This window comes from Trichosurus vulpecula, chromosome 3, assembly GCF_011100635.1.
Source record: "Trichosurus vulpecula isolate mTriVul1 chromosome 3, mTriVul1.pri, whole genome shotgun sequence".
NCBI lineage: Eukaryota > Metazoa > Chordata > Mammalia > Diprotodontia > Phalangeridae > Trichosurus > Trichosurus vulpecula.
Genome location: NC_050575.1, coordinates 137,221,007 through 137,242,323, shown reverse-complemented (window position 1 = coordinate 137,242,323; position 21,317 = coordinate 137,221,007). Strand labels below are relative to the sequence as shown.

At 36.5% G+C, this 21,317-nt stretch overlaps 1 protein-coding gene across 3 annotated transcripts in view; it reads right to left on the bottom strand.

Moving 5' to 3' along the window:
- The window catches only part of ANKRD27 (ankyrin repeat domain 27), a 98,714-nt gene that overhangs the window by 34,179 nt on the left and 43,218 nt on the right, over positions 1-21,317 (bottom strand). For all 3 annotated transcript variants that reach the window (XM_036751153.1, XM_036751155.1, XM_036751154.1), the window contains exons 4-14: positions 18,944-19,100; positions 17,634-17,788; positions 17,369-17,428; positions 17,224-17,277; positions 17,072-17,137; positions 16,908-16,984; positions 16,195-16,316; positions 14,305-14,383; positions 13,469-13,601; positions 9,983-10,075; positions 8,521-8,648 (exon numbers count right to left, since the gene is read on the bottom strand). In XM_036751153.1, the coding sequence (XP_036607048.1) occupies positions 8,521-8,648; positions 9,983-10,075; positions 13,469-13,601; positions 14,305-14,383; positions 16,195-16,316; positions 16,908-16,984; positions 17,072-17,137; positions 17,224-17,277; positions 17,369-17,428; positions 17,634-17,788; positions 18,944-19,100 (1,124 nt within the window). The remainder of the gene's footprint in view (positions 1-8,520; positions 8,649-9,982; positions 10,076-13,468; positions 13,602-14,304; positions 14,384-16,194; positions 16,317-16,907; positions 16,985-17,071; positions 17,138-17,223; positions 17,278-17,368; positions 17,429-17,633; positions 17,789-18,943; positions 19,101-21,317) is intronic.

Below are 21,317 nucleotides of genomic sequence, written 5' to 3'. Positions count from 1 at the left end.
CCTATTAAGGCATCAACTCCTCACCAATAATGAAAAGCAGATATATTAAATGCATTTTTACTGATTACAATACAATAAAAATTATAATCAGCAAAGGGCCATTAAAATTAATTGGACACTAAATAACTTAATCCTAAAGAATTGGTGGGTCAAAGAACAAATCATAAAAAGAATAGATATACTGAATATATGGGATACAACTAAAACAGTCCTGAGAGAAAAAAATTAATTTCTAAAAATCTTTCATCAACAAAAGAAAGATAAGATTAGTTCATTAAACATCTAACTAAAAAGCCAGAAAATCAACAAATTTTTTAAAAATTCAATTAAACCAAGATGGCCGCATGAAGGCAGCATCTTACTGGAGCTCTCTCACAAGGCCTGTCAGATTCCCATAAAAAAGTGAATTTGAGCAGATTTGAGAGAGTCAGAAACTGCGAAGAGTCTGCAATGCAGGAGGCACGAACCTGTAGGCTCGGAGAGTGCTCAGTGCGGAGCCGCTCCAGACCAAAGCGGAAGCGGCCGGCTGGGAAATCCACGTGGGAGACGGGCTGGGAGAAAGCTGGGCGCCCGAAACCGACGGAGATCCCCAGGCCTCCCAACACAGAACGGCAGTCTGTGGAAGCAACGAGAGGCAGCGCAACGCTACCGGCCGTGAATTACCGTCTCCAGAAGTTTGCAGCCCAAACGTATTAAATACGGCTTCTTGAACTTCCAAGACGCTTAATGGCCAGGTAAACAGCTCTAATCCCTCCCCTCCCCACCCAGAGAATCCCTTGGGGAAAAAAAAAAAGAATGCTGGAACTGAGCAGAAAGTAGTGGGGCTTCAGTGATCAAATAGCAGAAGTTCATTAGTCCCATAGGGGCAGAGTCGGCAGGGGTCAACGCCAGGAGCCCAGACGTAACCTTGCTCCCCCAGGGGAAGTGCCAGACATCAGCTCAAACAACAAACAGCTGAGACCATTGCTGAAAAGCAAGTGCTGAAGAACACCCACAGGGAGTGAGATGCCAGGGAGCCAGACCCCTCCCCCACACCTCAGGAAACTGAAGATTATAATTCTAGACTCACAACCCCCAGAATAAGAAAGCTGGGACAGAAAGCCCTGAGACCCAAAGGTAGAAATTCGTTGTAAAGCCAGCAAAAGGCAAACCAACATGAAGAAGAACACAAAAAAAAACGAGGACAATAGATTCTTTTTATGGAGACAGGCAGGATCAAAATACAAATATGGAAAAGGAAAGTAACGATACTGTAGATACATCAGATACCTCAAAAGGTAATATGAACTGGTCTCCAGCCCAAAAAGCACTGCTGGAAATGCTAAAGGAGGATTTTAAAAACCAAATTAGGGAGCTAAAAGAAAATATGGAAAAAAAGATTGGCAAAATGGCTACGGAGATTCAGAATCTAGAGAGAGAAAATCACACCCTAAGAGGCAAAATCAACCAATTGGAAAAGGAGACTCAAAAGCAAATTGTAAACACTAACTCATTAAAAATTAGACTTGAGCAAGTGGAAGCTAATGAATCTATGAGGCACCAAGAAGTAATAAAATAAAATGTAAAGAATGAAAAAATAGAAAAAAATGTGAAATATCTGATTGGCAAAACAACTGACCTGGAAAATAGATCCAGGAGAGACAATGTGAGAGTTATTGGTCTACCGGAAATCCACGATGAAAAAAAGAGCCTTGACAGTATCTTCGAAGAAATTATCAAAGACAACTGCCCAGAGGTCCTAGAACCAGAGGGCAAAATAGTCATTGAAAGAATTCACCGATCACCCCCTGAAAGAGATCCCAAACTGAAAACACCAAGAAATATTATAGCCAAATTTCAGAGCTATAAACTCAAGGAGAAAATACTGCAAGCAGCCAAAAATAAGCAATTCAAATATCATGGAACTACAGTCAGGATCACGCAGGATCTCTCAGCTTCCACATTAAAAGACAGGAGAAATTGGAATATGATATTCCGAAGGGCAAAGGAGCTGGGACTACAACCAAGGATCAACTACCCAGCAAAACTAAGCATAATTTTCCAGGCAAGGCGATGGACATTCAATGAAATAAGGGAATTCCAGACCTTCCTGATGAAAAGGCCAGAACTCAATGGAAAATTTGATCTCCAAATACAAAACTCAAGAGAGACATAAAAAGGCAACCAGGGGGAAAAACCCCACAAACCTTATTAACCAATAAGGGTAGGTTGTTTACATCTTTATGTGGGATTATATCATCTGATGTATGTTTTTTATATATGTGTGTGTGTATATATACATATATATATATATATATATGTATATATACACACACACATATATAAGTCATTCTTGTGAATGGTACAGCTATTATGACAATTGAAAGGGATATACATAGGTTGTGAATGCCTGTATAAATTAACTGATGTAAAGATATAAAATATAAGTAAGAGATATAAAGGGAGGGCTATGAGGGAAGTGGTAAGGAGGTAGTAGAAAAGGGTAAATTACACCAAATGAAGTGGCACAAAAACATATTATAGTAGAGGGAAAGAAGGGAGGGAGAAGAGCAGTATTTGAGCTTTACTGTCATCTGATCTAGTTCAAGAAGGGAATAACATACTCTGATAAGTTTAGAAATCTAACTTGTCCTACGGGAAGTGGGAGGATAAGGGGGGAAAAAGGGAGGGGGGTGGTCAGAAGGGAGAGGAGAAGTAGCAAGTGGGTAACGGTAAGATAAGGGAGGGGAATAAAGAGGGAGGGTTAACTGAGGAAAGCGGCAGTCAAAAGCAAAACTTTGTTGAGGAGGTGAAGGGGAAAGGGAGAAATAAAAGCATAAACAGGAGGAATTAGGATGGAGAAAAAGACACAGATAGAAATCATAACCCTGAACGTGCAGGGGATGAACATTCTCACAAAACAGAAGCAGATAGCAGAATGGATTAAAAACCATAATCCTACAATATGCTGTTTACAAGAAACGCATTTGAAATAGGGGGATACACATAGTGTAAAGGTAAAAGGCTGGAGTAAAATATATTGTGCCTCAGCTAAAGTAAAAAAAGCAGGTGTAGCAATCCTAATCTCAAATAAAGCAAAAGTAAAGATAGATTCAATTAAAAGAGATAAGGAAGGACATTATATCCTGCTAAAAGGCACCATAAACAATGAAGCAATATCATTGCTTAACATATATGCACCAAGTGGTAAGGCATACAAATTCTTAGAGGAGAGGTTAAGGGAGTTACAGGAAGAAATAGACAGCAAAACTATAATATTGGGAGACTTCAACCTCCCCCTTTCTGAACTTGATAAATCGAACCTCAAAATAAATAAGAAAAAAGTTAAGGAGGTAAACAGAATTTTAGAAAAGGCACACATGATAGACCTCTGGAGAAAACTGAATGGGGATAAAAGGGAATATACTTTCTTCTCAAAAGTACATGGCACATACTCAAAAATTGACCATGTACTAGGGCATAAAAACCTCACAATCCAGTGCAGAAAAGCAGAAGTAGTCAATGCATCCTTTTCAGATCATGATGCAATAAGAATCATTTTTAATAAAGTACCATGGAAAAATAAGCTAAAAACTAATTGGAAACTAAATAATTTAATTCTAAAGAATGAGTGGGCCAAAGAACAAATCAGAGAAACAATTAATAATTTCATTTAAGAGAATGACAATAATGAAACAACATACCAAAACCTACGGGATGCAGCAAAAGCAGTTCTTAGGGGAAGTTTTATATCCCTAAATGCCTACATGAATAAAATAGGGAAAGAGGAGATCAATGATCTGGGCATAAAGCTGAAAAAGCTAGAAAAAGAGCAAATTGAAAACCCCCAATTAAATACCAAATTAGAAATACTGAAAATCAAAGGAGAGATTAATAAAATTGAAACCAAGAAAACTACTGATTTAATAAATGAAACAAAGAGCTGGTTTTATGAAAAAACCAATAAAATTGATAAACCTTTGGCCAATTTGATTAAAAAAAAGAAAGAAGAAAATCAAATTACCAGTATCAAAAATGAAAAGGGTGAGGTCACCTCTAATGAAGAGGAAATCAAAACAATAATTAGGAATTATTTTGCCCAACTGTATGCCCATAAATTTGACAACCTTAGAGATATGGATGAATATCTACAAAAACATAAACTGCCCAGGCTAACAGAGAAGGAAGTGAAATTTCTTAATAACCCCATATCAGAAAAAGAAATTGAGCATGCCATCAATGAACTCCCTAGGAAAAAATCTCCAGGGCCAGATGGTTTTACATGTGAATTCTATCAAACATTTAAAGAACAACTAATTCCAATACTTTGTAGACTATTTGGGAAAATAGGTGAAGAAGGAGTCCTACCAAATTCTTTTTATGACACAAATATGGTACTAATACCCAAACCAGGTAGAGTCAAAACAGAGAAAGAAAATTATAGACCAATTTCTCTAATGAATATTGATGCAAAAATTTTAAATAAAATATTAGCAAAAAGATTGCAGCAACTCATTATGAGAATAATATACTATGACCAGGTAGGATTTATTCCAGGAATGCAAGGCTGGTTCAATATTAGGAAAACTATTAGCATAATTGACCATATCAACAACAAAACTAGCAGAAACCATATGATCATCTCAATAGACGCAGAAAAAGCCTTTGACAAAGTACAACACCCATTCCTATTAAAAACACTAGAAAGCACAGGAATAAGTGGAACCTTCCTCAAAATTATAAATAGCATCTACCTAAAACCATTGACAAGCATTACTTGTAATGGGGATAAACTAGATGCATTCCCAATAAGATCAGGGGTGAAACAAGGATGTCCATTATCACCCCTATTATTCAATTTGGTACTAGAAACATTAGCTGTAGCAATAAGAGAAGAAAAGGAAATTGAAGGAATTAGAATAGGAAAAGAAGAAACTAAATTATCACTTTTTGCAGATGATATGATGATTTATCTAGAGAATCCTAGAGAATCAAGTAAAAAACTACTTCAAATAATAAACAACTTTGGCAAAGTTGCAGGATATAAAATAAACCCACATAAATCCTCAGCATTCCTATACATTACTGACAAAGCCCAACAGCAAGAGATAGAAAGAGAAATTCCATTCAAAGTTACTGAAGGCACTATAAAATATTTGGGAGTCTATTTGCCAAGACAAACCCAGGGTCTATATGAACATAACTATGAAACACTTTTCACGCGAATAAAATCAGATCTAAATAAATGGAAAAATATCAGTTGCTCATGGGTAGGCCGAGCTAATATAATAAAAATGACAATTTTACCTAAATTAATCTATCTATTCAGTGCCATACCAATCGAACTACCAAAAAATTATTTTACTGAGCTGGACAAAATAATAACAAAATTCATTTGGAAAAACAAGAGGTCTAGAGTATCTAGGGTATTAATGAAAAGACATGCTAGAGAAGGTGGCTTAGCCACACCAGATATTAAACTGTACTACACAGCAGCAGTCATCAAAACTGCCTGGTACTGGTTAAGAAACAGGGGTGTGGATCAGTGGAATAGGACAGGTACACAAGTAGGAGAAATCAACAAGTTTAGCAATCTACTCTTTGATAAACCCAAAGAGGCCAGTTTCTGGGCTAATAATTCACTATTTCACAAAAACTGTTGGGAAAATTGGAAAATGGTAGGGCAAAAACTGGGCATAGACCAATATCTTACACCATATACCAAAATAAAGTCAAAACAGGTTCATGATTTAGGAGTAAAAGCTGATACTCTAAGTAATTTGGGAAAGCAAGGAATAGTTTACTTATCAGATTTATGGAAAAGTAAAGAATTCATGACCCAACAAGAGATAGAGAGCATCACAAAATGCAAAATGGATAATTTTGATTATGTCAAATTGAAATGTTTTTGTACAAAAAAAAGCCAATGCAACAAGAATTAGGAGGGAAGCAGAAAATTGGGAGAAAATCTTTGCAACTAGTATCTCTAATAAAGGCCTCATTTCTAAAATATACAGGGAACTGAGCCAAATATATAGGAATACAAGCCATTCCCCAATTGAGAAATGGTCAAAGGATATGAACAGGCAGTTTTCAGAGGAAGAAATTAAAGCTATCTACAGGCATATGAAAAAATGCTCTGGATCACTACTGATTAGAGAAATGCAAATCAAAACAACTCTTAGATACCACATCTCTCCTGTCAGATTGGCTAAAATAACAAAACAGGAAAATGATAAATGCTGGAAAGGACGTGGAGAAATTGAAACATTGTTGCATTGCTGGTGGAGTTGTGAGCTGATCCAGCCATTTTGGAGAGCAGTTTGGAACTATGCCCAAAGGGCTATAGATATGTTCATACCTTTTGACCCAGCAATACCACTTCTAGGGTTGTATCCCAAAGAAATCACACAAGCGGGAAAAGGATCCATATGTACAAGGATATTTATAGCAGCTCTTTTTGTGGTAGCCAAGAATTGGAAATCAAAGAGATGCCCATCAATTGGGGAATGGCTGAACAAGCTGTGGTATATGAAGGTGATGGAATACTACTGTGCCATAAGAAATGGGGATGATGCAGACTTTGTAACAACCTGGAAAAACCTACACGACATAATGCTGAGTGAGCGGAGCAGAGCCAGGAGAACGTTGTGCACAGCCACAGATATATGGATTCCATGAGGACCAACCCTGACATACTGCGATCTTCTCAGCAACCTAAGGGGCAAGGACAACTCCAGGGGACTCACGATGGAGAATGCTATCTTCATCCAGAGAAAGAACTGTGAAGTTTAAATACAGAGCGAGGCGCACTACATGCTCGCCTTTTTTGCTTCTCTTTTGTTTTTGTTTTTGGGTTGTTGTTTTTTTTTTTGGTTCTGTGTCTTCTTTCTCATGATTCATTCCATTGGTCAAAATTCTTCTCCACAACTTGACTAGTGCATAAATTAATTCAATGCGAAGTTATACATGACAGTTATATGAGCTTCCATGCCGTCTTGGGGAGGGAGGGGGGAGGGAGGGGAGAAAATCTGGAACTCAAAACTATGTAGAACCGTGTGTGGTAAACTAAAAATAAATAAATACATTTAAAAAAAAATTCAATTAAACACGAAAAGAAAAATCAAAAAATCAGAGATTAATAAATTTTATTAAATTTTAAAAATTGTTTTCAAAATTTAAAAAGCATCATTTTGATTTTTAAAAGAAAACCAAGTTACCTGTACTAAAGATGAGAAAAATGCACAACAAATTAAGAAAAGGAAATCATGAGAAACTATTGTGCCCCACTAGATACCAATTAAACTGACAATGCCTGGGTATTTACAAAAATATAAAATGACAAGAACAGAACAAAACAAGGAAAAGAACAAAGAATAGACAACTTAAACAAAAGAGACAACTCAATTTCAAAGAAACTGACCAACCATAAATGAATTCCTAAAAGAAAATTATGCTTAGAGAAAGTCATAGTCATATGAGTTTGTTAATCAACACAAAATCAAGACGTATCAAAGCAATAAGGATGTGAGCCAAGGATTTCCTAATTCCAAGTCCAGAGCTCTTTCTAGTATGCCATGCCTTTCTTAAAAAAAAATTTTATTGATTCCTTTAACATCAGTCATTTCCATATCTACTCCTTCCCCATAAAGTCAGCCATTTCTTGAAACATACAAAAAAGAAAGTTAAGCAAAACCAACCAGCCAACTCTATCTTGTATAGTCCTCAAACTCTCCAACAAAAGAAAGAAGCATTCCTTCATCTCTTCTACAGGTTCAAGATTAGTCATGAGAATTATATACTATTCAATTTAACTTTTTTGTTGTTTATATCAATGTAGCAATTGTATATTTTGTTTTCCTGGTTCTGCTTACTTTATTCTGTATAAAATTAATGTCTTCCTACGTTTTTCTGAATTCCTCAAATTTGCTATTTCTTATAGCATGATATTCCATTATATTCATATACTACAATTTGCTTAGCCATTGCCCTACTGAAAGACATCAATTTTGTACACTATGTTTTGCTTCAAGGAAGCAGCAGCACCTCTATCAAGTGTGTTGTCACAAGAGAAAGAGTGATGGGAAATGGAAGAAGCTGAAGATGCTGTTGTTCCCATTCCAGAAAAAGCCTGGGAAAAAACTTGCTCAAACACCAAAATGATATACCCTATTACTGTGCAGGCAGGTTTTTCCCCCTTCAAAAGCCAGGAAGAGCAATTAATTTTATACATCTGTATAGCACATCAAAATCTAAAAAAGTTTTCACGTACACTGTCTCATTTCAGGTTCTCTGTATCTATCTTGCTTGTATAATGACCCTGTGGGATATAAAGGACAGGTGGTATTATCACCATCTTACACATGAAGTTTAAAAAACTTAAATTATTTCTTCAAAGTCATAAGATTGCCTAAGATAATATGACTAGTATGTGGCAGGGCCAATATTAAAACTTAAATACTCTTTCCACTAGACCAGCTCACAATGTTTTCAACATAAATGTTCCCAAGCAGTGTGTTACATCCCCAGAGACCCTCTTACCCAGAGACCAATTTCTCACACTTGTCGCAGAAGCAGAGAGGATGGCACATTTTTTGGACGGTGTCTTTATCATGGTCATCCTGACACAAAAGTTTTTCTACTTCTTCCAGGTTACCTGAAGCAATGTGCTACAATAAATCCAGAAAATAAGATACACAATAAAATGCTGTAAAACAAATAGTGTAATCTATTCTATTGTTGCTTGGTTTCGATTTTCAGGTTGTAAGGCTCTTTTCTCAAAGCTTTTAAACTACTTAATTGGCTTAGGTGACAGAGGATTTGGAGGGAGAGAAATTAAACTGAATACTAAATTAATGTACTTGTACTGAGAAAATAGCCATTCCCGATCTTCAAAGTTTTACCACCTCCCCAACAGATTTTGCCATTATCTTTCCCCTTAAACCTCCTCTCCTCCCTACGTTCTCTATTACTCCAGAGGGCACCACCATCTCACAATCCAGGTATCATCCTTGACTCTTCACTATCTCTCACACCCAATATCTAAATCCATTGCCAAGGCCTGTCAATTTTATCTCTGTAACATATCTTGAATACGCCTCCCTCTTTCCTCTGATACTGCCACCACTCTGGTACAGGCCGTCATCAACTGACACCGGGATTACTGCGGTAGTCGGCTGGTCAGTCTACCTGCCTCAAGTGTCTCCCCACTCCAATCCATCTTCCATCCAGCCATCAAAGTGATTTTCTTATATCATAGGTCCAACCATGTCACTCTCCTACTCAATAAACTCTAGTAGCTCCCTATCACCTCCAGAATCAAATATAAAATCCTTTTTTTGGTGTTCAAAGCCCTTCATAATCTAGCGTAAACCCCTCCCCTCTACAGTCTTTGCAGTCTTCTTATTAAATATGTTCTTTGCAGTCTTCTACCTTATTCCCCTTGCCATGTACACTTCTAGCCAGTGACACTGGCCTCCTTGCTATTTTCATAAACAAAACACTCTATCTCTCAAGCCTGGACATTTTCTCTGGCTGTCCTCCATGCCTGAAGTGCTCTCCTTCCTCATCTCTGCCTACTGACCTGCCTGGCTTCCCTCAAGTCTCAACTGAAATACCATCTTCTAATGGAAAGACTTACTTTTTAAAGTCTTAATTTTAGTGCCTTCCCTCTCTTAATTATTTCCTATCTATCCTGCATATAGCTTGTTTATACATATGTGTTTGCTCACTGTCTCTCCCATTAGAGTGAGCTCCTTGAAGGCAAGGATTGCTTTTGCCTTTTTTTGTATCCCCTGCACGTAGCACTGTGTCTAGCAAATAGTAGGCACTTAATAAATGCTTTCTGACTGACTGAAATCATATGACTAGGTACAGAATAAATGCCTTAGTAAAAACCAAGCTAGCATTTATAATCCCAAGTTACAAGAGTCATCAGAATGGATTTTAAAAATACAAACCACAATGCATTGTCTTTAACTACAGAGAATTGCTGATGTCTTACCTTAAACAAACAATCAATAGGGGTCGAACTCATCTGGGATAATAAATTCATTCTCTGCCTAAGGGACAGTTTGTCACTAAACCCCTCAGTTTCCTAGAAGACAAACAAATCACTTTTAAATTACGAATAAGATATGTATATATATATCATAGTAGAGATAATATAATAGCAAAGATTACTTAATCTTCACAATTTCTAACTGAAAAAGATAAAACAGTTGATGTGTTCTCTATTCTCTCTCATTTATGAGAGGCTGCATTTAGGGTAGGGATTCTTAACCTTTTCTTGAGTCATGAACACCTTTGGCAGTCTGGTGAAGCTCATGGCCCCTTTCTCAGACTAATATATAAATCCACAAAATAAATGCATGAAATAAAATACAAAGCATTAGAAAAGGAATCATTACATTCAAAGACAGTAAAAAAATTTTTTAAAAAAAGTTAACGGAATCTAGGGGATATTTAATTAATTTATAAAGATGTTTAAGATATTTAAATTAATTCAATTAGCAATTAATTTAATTTTTAAAGTAATGTGGGATTAATTAATATCAGAGAATGCTTCCAGAGACAGGTCAAAACTAAAAGAGTCTTCAGAAATTATATAAAGAAAATTTTACTCCAACACCATGGGGAGGGGTGGTTGCCTAGGTGATAGATACAAAGTTATCAAAGCTATTGGACCTTTATACTTAAAGGGAAGAATAAACAAGACAGAAGAAGACACCTCTGCTGTGAAAGTTGAAAACAAATAAAGAGAGGACTGATTACAACTGTTCTCTGGCTAATCACCAAATGAGATCTTATGAAGAGCAGAAATTAATTTTTCAATCATCAAAATATGTTCTATCTGCATGACAGGAATAAACTACAAACAAGCTTCTGCCATTGCTGGAAAATCACCCCAAGATAAGTGTCCAAAGGCTTTGTAGAACTAAAGTATGCCGGTTTTGTGCTTTTTAATGGAGGTTCGTTTTTTTTTTTAAATTAGAGTTGCTTTGGTTGTTTCATATGGTTTTTCAAGTACTTTAATCTCTCTCTTTTAACCTCTTAATAAGAAGGAAGAAAAAGAGTATAACACTTCCAGATATCATACCTTATTATAAAGCAACAGTCATCGAAACCATCTAGCACTGGTAAAAAGGAAATATCAAGGTAGAACAATGGAATAGACAAGGGAGAATCGAAACAATGGAACTCAACAATCGAGCGTCTGGTAAACTAGAAAACCTAAATGACTTAGGAAAAACCTCCTTATGTGACAAAACTACAAGGAAAACTGGAAAACAGCCTGGCAGAAATCAAGCCTAGATCAAATACCTTACACCATATTCCATAACACATTCTAAATGGATATACGACCCTAAAGTAGATAACATTAAATAAACAATTAGAAACAAATCATACAATTCTCATAGTTAGGTTTAGGTGATATATTCTTAACCAATCAAGAGTTAGAGGCAATTACAAAAAATAAAATGGATAACTTTGATTACATGAAACTGAAAAGTTCCTATACAAACAAAATTAATACACTTAGGATGAGAAGGAAAGCAATTAAATGGTGGGGGGGTGGCATCTTCATACCAAATTTCTTAGACAAGGGTTTGGTATTCAAGATATATAAACACACACACATACAAACATACACACACATGTATGTATATATTATATATACACAAATACATGCACATGTGCACATATAAATACATATGGATACAAATAGTTCTTGCTTTACACATTCCCTCAGTCCTCAATGTAAAGCAATTTTTACATAATGCAAATTTGCCTGGGGATGTGGGGAAGGAAGGGAGACAGAAAGAAGGCCATGTACCTGTAGAGGTCCAGCACATGGTTCAAAGACAGTTGGGGCCAGGAACAAAGAAGAAAGAGCAGGAAGAGGAACATACCAGCCATGTGGAGGCCTGGCCAGAACCAAGAGGAAGAACACAAAAGGACAGACACATGGAAGCAGACATATGGGTTGAATGGAGCAAAGCTCTCCTCTCTTGGAGTCAGAGATCTCAAGCCAAGCCCCCAATCTGGGAGCAATTGCAGTGGTAGCAATCTCCTCACACACATCCATTCATCTGCTTTCATTTTAGAGGGGTTTTTTTGGTGGGGGGGAAGGGGACAGAATGTCCCAAAATGACAAACCAAGGGACAAAAGCAGAGAAAGCACAGTACTGCACAGAAAAGTTAACAAAGGTGGGGTTTTTTTGGAATTCAGATTTCTTTCAGAATTCTTCACGTGAAGTCCAATTTGCATAAATGGAATTTATGTAAAGTCAAATTTGCATAAATGGAATTCATGTAAAGTTAGAATGGTCTATATTGTATAGCATATAAACAGATGTATGTATATATACACATAGGGACATATACATACATCTTTGTATGTACATATATGCGCATTTTTATATACACACATACATGTGTTTATACCTATATGTGTATAGTATGTATATATACATGTATATGACCAAAAGCCATTCCCCAAGAGATAAGCAGTCAAAGAATACAGTTCTCAAAAGAAGAACTGAACACTATTAACAACCAAATGAAATCACTAATAAGAGAAATGCAAATCAAAACAACCCTGAGGTTTCATCTCACACACAGCAAATTTTCAAACAAGACAAAAGATAGAAACAGTCAATGTTGGAGGAGTTGTAGGCATACAAGCTATGCAACCATTCTGGAAAGCAATTTGGAATATGCAAATAAAATGGCTAAAGCACTGAAGAATACAGAGAGGCATGGAAAGACATAAATGAAATGATACAGAGTGAAGTAAGAAGAGACACAAAAACAATACACAAAATGACTATAACAATGAAAACGAAAGAACCACAAAAAATCAAAAGTGAATATTGCAAAATCATAAAGAATCCATGTGTTCTTTATGTAATCTAAAACTTGAAATTCAAATACTAATTAGGAATATAACTCTCCTAGTTAAATCAGCATTTAGAAGTGTTAGCTAAGTACTAATAAAATCAAAATCAGATAAAACTGCCATTTAGACCATTATATGAAGAATATAATAAACCTTACACAATTTTACAAGTGAACTATTTTTTACAGCAAATCTCTGAGTGTGCTTCTCATATCCTGGAATGGTAGCACTCACCGGCAACTTAACTATCAGCCTTCCTTTAAGCTTTCCCCTTCCATGATGGACCCAAAAAGAACAGAAAGGAAGAAAGGCTGGACGTGATTGCTGGCTCAGAGGTGAACTGAGCCAAAATTTAAAATTTATTGGGTGTTTCATTAGGCAAATTGAAGTGAATAACAAAGTCTTTTTACTGGTGTCAGAAGATGATGTCAGAAGGCTCAAGCTCAGCTTCCCTTCTTCATCCATACCTCCTCAAGAAGCAGCATAACTCCATTCTCCTGTAAGAGGCATCTGAACCCTGTCCCTTCAATCCTTCAAAACCAAATGGATTACACCATAAAAAGTGGAATAATCAAACTAAATTCTTACAGAAGGTTTTTCAGAGAGATTTCCTTGTCGAATATACTCTATTGCAGCCTCTATTGAAGTCAGGCAGTAACCCAATTCATCTTTTGTCGAACTACTAAATCTGAAGTTTTTGATGTAACTCAAATTTGCCATCCTAACAAGGGAAAAAAAAAAGAAAAATTACAATGACATCTGCCCAACTGACACAAACAGAAAGAATCTATGGTCAGCCCAGTCACTACACCAGAACCAAGTTGACTAAGACTACCAACAGTGAATACGGCATTGCTCAGTTAATCCGATCAATTTGATTTCCATCTGTGCTTAATCTTAAACTGATCCAATGGCATTAAAGAACAACAGCACAACTGCACACTCTGTCCAATGAGAAGGGATTATTATACACTTAACATAAAGAAGAGTTCAAAATTAAAATGACTCATAGTAGAACCATGACTAGTTCTAAATTCCAGGACTCTGTGCCAAAGTATTGTGGGCATTTATTCAACAAGTCCAGAAAACTCTACCAGTAAAAGAGATACAAAAGTTACCTGTATCACACAGTTTACCTAATGATTGCCTGTGTGCTGGGTGTTTCATATGTTAAAAAATAACTGTAAGAGGATTTCTTATCCAAAAAATTTACTATCCTGTCCTTCTCCTAAAAAGTACACAAGAGGAAAGATAAATAAAAACTGATTTTTTTTAACTTTCCTGAAAGAAATTATTACTCATCCTGGTAGAGAGATCAAGTATCTAGTCATTACAAAGGTAGGCTACTCAAAACATGAGAGTCTAGATACTGGAAACTATATTGCAATGTCACAGGCTAAAAACAGCTTAAAAATATTTTTTACCAATTCGGTATCTCTGTCTTCACAAGTAAATAAAGCAGGACAGACAGCAGATCATCAGCACACATGGTCTCCATGTTAACTGCAGGAAGAAAACATTCAAGAAAACAAAGATATTGCAGTTAAATATCTCTCTCCCTATCTCCAAAATCACATCCCAAGGAACGACAACAACAACAAAGTTATAGTGACACTGTCCCCAAACTAGAAGTCAGATTCAATGGAAAAATAATAACCACACTTTGCAAACACAATAAACTGAATGGCCTTTAATACGATACAAGCATTTTTTTAGGGAACTAAGAGACCATGGGAGTCTGTCTAACAAGGGATTAAGCATCACATCTTCCTAAAGCTATTAGCAAAGATATCTTTTCCTCATTTGAAATCATCTACATTTTAAATACTATGTGCTAGTTAGCTATTTCTAGCTCTTTAAAAGTACCATAATTGGACATATTTCTCATCAGCTTACACTCACATAATTTACACAGAATGTGAAAGTAAATATCTATGTTTTTAGCAAGGAAAACAAAGAGGGAAAGGAGATGGCTATGCTATTAGTGGGATGATGGCTATTCACCAAGTATATTCTTCTAAGATCTAAAAAGAATAACCAATTAGAGATTCTAATGTGCTACACATATTCCCGTATTTTTAAAAGCCTGATAAAACTGTCAATAAGCTTGGTCATTTTCCAGATCATAATTAGTTGAAAATTAATATCTGTTACAAGTGGCTGCAGACAAAACATGTAAGATTCTCTATTAAAGTGTATCTAGCATTTCCTACCATTTCCCCACCTTTAAAACTGGTGCCTTTTACCTAGATTTCATTAGTAGGAAACTTCCATCAAGTCTCCACTGGAAATAGATATTTCCTTTATCATCATTATTATTAATAATAACTAATAATAACAAAAAATTATCTTAACATTTACAAAGTTTTTGGGAAAGTATGCAATGCTAACCTAGCATCTCATCTATAAATCAATTAATCGACAAGCATTTATTAAGCATCTACTGTGTACTAGGCACTAGGCTTGGTTTTGCCTTATAATAACCCTATAAAGTTATTCCTATTTTGTAAATGAGGAAATTGGGGTCTACAGAATTTAAATGACCTGCGATTAAGTAGGCAGTACAGCTGGGACTGGAATCTAAATCTTCTTGTACTAAGTCTACTGTTATAAACTATCTTCTCACAATTTAATTTCCTTTTTCTTCCTAAAGCACAGATCTGACTACATCATCCCACTATTGAATAATCTCCAGTGGCTCTCAGTCATCTCCAGGATCAAATGTGAAACCCTCTCTTTAGTTTTCAAAGCTCTTCATAACCCAGTCTCTTCCTACCTTTCCAGGTTTCTTACACCTTTCTCCTCTCCATGGTCTCTGTGAACCACTGACATATGCCTCCTTGCTCTTCCTTGAACATGACTCTCCATCTAGTGACTCCTGCCATTTCCACTGGCTGTCCCCCATGCCTGGAATGTTCATTTCCTCACCTCACTTCTGCCTCCTGGCTTCCCTGGCTTCCTTCAAGTCTTAACTAAAGTCCCACCTTCTGCAAGAATCCTTTCCTAGTCCTCCTTAATCTTAGTGCCTTCCCTCTGACACTACCCCCAGTTTATCCTATATCTTGTCTGTACAAAGTTGTTTAGATGTGGTTTTTCCCATTGGACTGTGAGTTCCTCGGGTGAAGGGACTAGTTTTTGCTTTTCTTTGTATCCCCAGTACTAAGCACAATGCCTGGTACCTGTTAGGTGCTTGATAAATGTTAGGTGATCAAATGACTACTTAATTCCCTATATTCTTCCATTAACTATATTACTCTCTCTAAATTTCAACACTGTAGGAATAGTCTATCCCAATTCTTTCCCTGTACACAAACCTCTTTGGCTAGGAGATTGCATAATTAGCTGTACCACTTTTCGAAGACAAACCAACTTCTGTTGTGGAGAGGTACATTTGTTCAGTTGACCCAATTCCCTCTTTGCACGGGGTATGTTGAAGCTGTAATATAATTTGGAGAGACGATTTAGGTCAGAAATAAGAAGTCCATACTAATTCTTGATCCTTTCACAAATAAACATCTCAAGTTATTGACTTCACAGTTATTTTTTAAAAAGGTAATAGAAGAAAAAGCAAAAGAATCATATTCAAAATGTAATTTGACAAATCAGTGGCACAATGCAGCTGGAATAAATGTCTATTTCTAATGAAACTGGCAACAGTGGAGATAACAAATCTAGAGCTTATAATAAGGCCTCAGGGGTCAACTAGTCTAACCCCTTCATTTTACAGACAAGAAAACTGAGGCCCAGAGAGGTTAAATAAATTACCCAAAGTTACACAGCATCAAAGGTGGAACATGAACCCTGGGCCTCTTAACTACAGAGGCAGCATGCCTCTCACTATGCCACATTAATCTAGAAAATATATTACACTTATTAACCTCTCTAAAGGGAATTATAGGAAGCAGAAAATTTTAAGTTCATGTCTTTGAATCCCTCTCCAACCCCTAGGAATAAAAAACCACCCAAAACCATCTCCCAGAAAGAAGCAACAACCAAAACCTCAGTTTTGTTATACTATAACTCTTACCTGAATTCTGGTTTAACACCAATATCTTTCTGCTGAAGGTCTTGAAGACTTCTTGTAATTTTATTAAAGGCAGCATCCTAACAATAAATTTTTAAAAGTTTTAGTTTCTTTAAAAATACAAAACATGAGTTCCATCTCTCTTCTGAAATATATTTAAAACCTACCTCACTTGCTTCAATAGTTCCCACATATTTAAAGATCAGATCATATATATCATGATGAATATACATCTGCAAAATTAATCAATCATGATTTTAGATATGCAATGGCAAACAAAATATTTTAATATACTATAAAATTTTTCCATCTTACTCACTTCAACTGCCTGTTTCATCAAATTCATCTGAAGCTCCTGTTTGGCTAGCATTTTCTAGGCATTGAGAAAATTATGTTAAAGAGAGCTTTATTTGCATTGTGTAAAACTTCAAGTAAATATCTGTATCATCAAACCATTTGCTTACCAAATGAGAATCTCTTAACAACTGCTGGAGACATTTAGTATAAAGTGCATTCACTGAATCCTGTGCAAAAAAGAGTAAAAAGCATCTAGATAAACTGTCACTTTTAAAAATCAACATGCATAAACCATCTTGGAATTTAAAAAAATAAGTAGGATAAATATTCCCTGAATGGCCAAAATATTCATAAGATTTTAAAGAAACAATGGCATTCCTGAATTGAAAAAACAATTTAAACTACTGATCCATAAAATTACAAGCTACTGACTATGTAATGACGTAGGCTCTTTCTTTCATAATCTTTGAATGTTCGGTGGAAAGATGCAATGTTTTTGTCAAATCTCTCTGAGTATCTTCCCAAAAATTCTCTTACATCTTCAATTGTTTTCAGAGTAAAGGAATTTGATGAGGTTGAAGATTCTTCTGTAAAGAAAATAAGAGGTAACCATAACCAAGGGCTCTGATGGTCCCTGGCCCTTCATTCATTTCCAAACCCGGAAGTGGACCTTCCAGGGGCAGGTAGTACAGTGGAAAGAGCACTAGCCCTGGAGTTGGGAGGACCTGAGTTCAAATTCGGCCTCAGACGCTTACTAACTGTGTGATCCAAGGCAAGTTACTTAACCAATTGCCTCCAAAAAAAAAAAAAAAGAAAAGGAAAATGGACTTCCTGGTATAAAAGAGGAAGATCTTTTCTAGATGGTGTAACAGTAGGCTCAATGAAGGTTCATATTAAAAGGAAATTTTATATTGGGTATCCAAAAGACTGGCCTAGTAAAGCAACAAAACCAGCTCAAGACTATAGGCAGCGAGTGAATACCTACAAGCCAATAAGGCATTATTCTAGTATGGCTTACCCAGTAACCTAGTAATTAAAATGAAAAATGTAATAGCAACATTCAAATAAAACACTGTCTCACTTTCTAGATACCAATAGCTATTTTTCTAGAACATCAAAACCATTCACATTCATTAAAACAATGAGGTCTCGGAAGCAGATGATCTTTAAAAAAAAGGATTAAAAAAACTGTTGCTTGAGGAACAGGATTTAAAGATAGACTATACCAGCCAACAGATTTTAGACTGACTTTTCCTAAAAAGATATTTAGCTCACACTGTTTTTTTAAAAGAATGTCCGCAAATTTTTCAAATGGGACTATATAGTACTGTGATTATTTTTATAGTTTAAAAAAATAGTATCACCAAACGCTTAACATTTTACAGGTTTCAAAACACTTTTGTTTATGAGTAATCTCACACAATCACAACTCTGTCAATAAAGTATCATTAAATCCATTTTCCAGATGACGGAAACTGAGACTTAAGAAAAGTTAAGTGGCTTGCCCACAATCACATGATTACTTAATGGCTAAATGAAGGACTTGAACCCAGATCTCCTGACTCCTGATCCAGCGCTCTTTGTATTATGCCATCCTTAGAAGATGTGACCTTTTACTTAAATACAATTTGATACAATCACTGTAATATGTGTGTGTGTGTGTGTGTGTGTGTGTGTGTGTGTCTGTATGTGTGTAATTTTTAAAACAAAGCATACAACAAGAAAGTTTTCTCTAAAAATACCTGTGCTCTCCTTTTTCTCCAATGGATGAGCTATACACAGTATACTAAAACTTTCTTCTTTTTCATTGTAGAAAGTTTCTTCAAAGAGAACAGGCACTGAGAGGGGATAGGCAAAACCAGCTCCTAATTTAATTCTATTTCCTTGTATAAAAATCTCCTGAAATTAGAAAGTGGTAATCGATCACACAACATCCAACAAATATTCGTCCCATCACCCCATACCAAATGCTTCACCTTAAGAAGCCAACACTGTACCTTTCCTCCACATAGGCTTGAATATGACAGGTTACATATTTTTCTCTTAACTGCATAACAGAAGGTAACCAACCCTCTTCCCTTCTACACAAAGATCACACTGTAGTTATGACATTTTCTTTTTTAGTGAAAGGGGAGAGAGAGGGCTAAGCTATTTGCTAAAGGTAGAAAAAACCCTTTACATTTTAGAAACACAAAGTAAAGGCTAAAAAAAAAAAAGTTGATTCTATTTGAATGAGATAATTGATCAATACCTTGTTCCAAACAAAACTAACAACCTCCATTGTCTCTATTTACACCGTATAGGTACCAGCTTTCCTTAAGGCAAACTTCTCTTTTCCTGAAAAGATGCTCAGTAAACAAGATGCCCAGTTTCCTTAGGAGATCAGTCTATTTCTATGTGCTCACTCAAGGCCTTTAACTTACCTACACTACTGACAAAAATGATATCAAACTGCTTATTTACATGAAAAGAAGCAAGTCTTTCCCAATATATGCTCTGAAAGATCTGTGATCTCACTGACATATATATTAAGTGCCTGTTTACCCAGGTGGCAGAACAGTACATGAAAGGCAGTGTTAGAGCACTGAATTTCAAGTCAGAGGACCCTGCCACTTACCACCTAGGTGACCTTGGATGAGTCTCTCCTCTGGACCCCTATGGGGTTTCCTTATGTGTAGGGGGTAGGCTGAGATGGGCTCTAAGATCCCATAGTTCTAAATCTATAATTCTGTGATCCATACCAAAAGCATGGCTGCTACCAGGAAAAGATACACAAGGCTTTCTTCAGAACCCTCCCTGATCAAAAGAAAGAATTTTATAATGATTTAACCCCTGAGGTAGGGTCTTAAAAATAGGACCTGCACCTTACATGGAGATGGCTTTGTATGAGGTCTTCAGACAAATTCTTCCCCCCAAAATCTCTCTACAATCAGCTGGTCACAGTGACTAAAACTCCACACCAGAATCATTCATTTGGGTCTTAAAGGTTTCTCTGGAATTCCCTATGAAAACGTGGATACTACTAGGTTGGGAGCTACCCTAAACTCAGGAGCCCCCAAAACCTCAGAAGCCTGCTCAGAGAAAGGTGTTGCAGGAAAGGAGAGAATGAAGGGGGGTGTGTTCTTCCTCAGGAACAAGGAATACTAAAAAGGAAGATCAGAAAACAAAGAATAATAACTTTCTTGACCTAAGGTTGACTCCTAAGAATATAGCCCTTATACAGGCTCAGGAGTAACTGGACACAATTATGCCCAGTAGAAATCCATGCTATTCCTAGAGAGCTGGCTAGCAATGAGAGATACCAAGAAACACTGACTCACCACACAAAATGTTTAGTGAGCCCTGGCTTTGTGCAATGTGGAAGCTGGGCATTAAAGGGACAGAAATATGAGGAAGATATTCTTCACTAAAGAATATTCTGACAAGGAGGTAGAGGCTTTCTTCTAAAGACACAGATGTGTGTCCTGAGATAATTAGGTCAATAACGTGACTGACCAGTATTACAAGACCGATAACCAGCCCCCAGGCCACATTCTCCCCCTAAGTCACTGTTCCCTCCTTTCTCTTCCAAGTAAAGTGGGCTCTCAGTAATATGGAGCTGCAACTTCTCAAGTCATCCCCAAGTTAACCTTTAACATTTCCCAAAGTACTTACGTATGTTCATGTAAAAACATAAGCATAGCCACATAATGCTGCTCCAATCAATGTCTTTTCGCAATAATACTGTTAATATACTGTCATTGAAGCCCCACTGTAACATCATTCTACAATGTGACACACACACACCCCTACATCTTCAGGAGTCCCCTATCTCTTAGTCACAATCCTAAGTGAGTATGTCTTGCTCATATTTCTATCCCCTTAGCACCCAGCACTGTTGCTACACAAAGTAAGTGCTCACTAAATTTCTATGAAACTGTTTCCTGTGTTGCAGTATTTGCCTATCATGCTGTCGTGAATCCAGTTGGGTCATATATGCCTATATTTCACTGAACAAATTCGCCAGCAGCAAAACCCTTTTTTGCAATAGATCAGCAACATCATGGTAATAGGGCTGAGGAGTGTTCTAAACCTACTACAATACTGGTTTGGTGGTAGTGAACCCTAGAAACACAC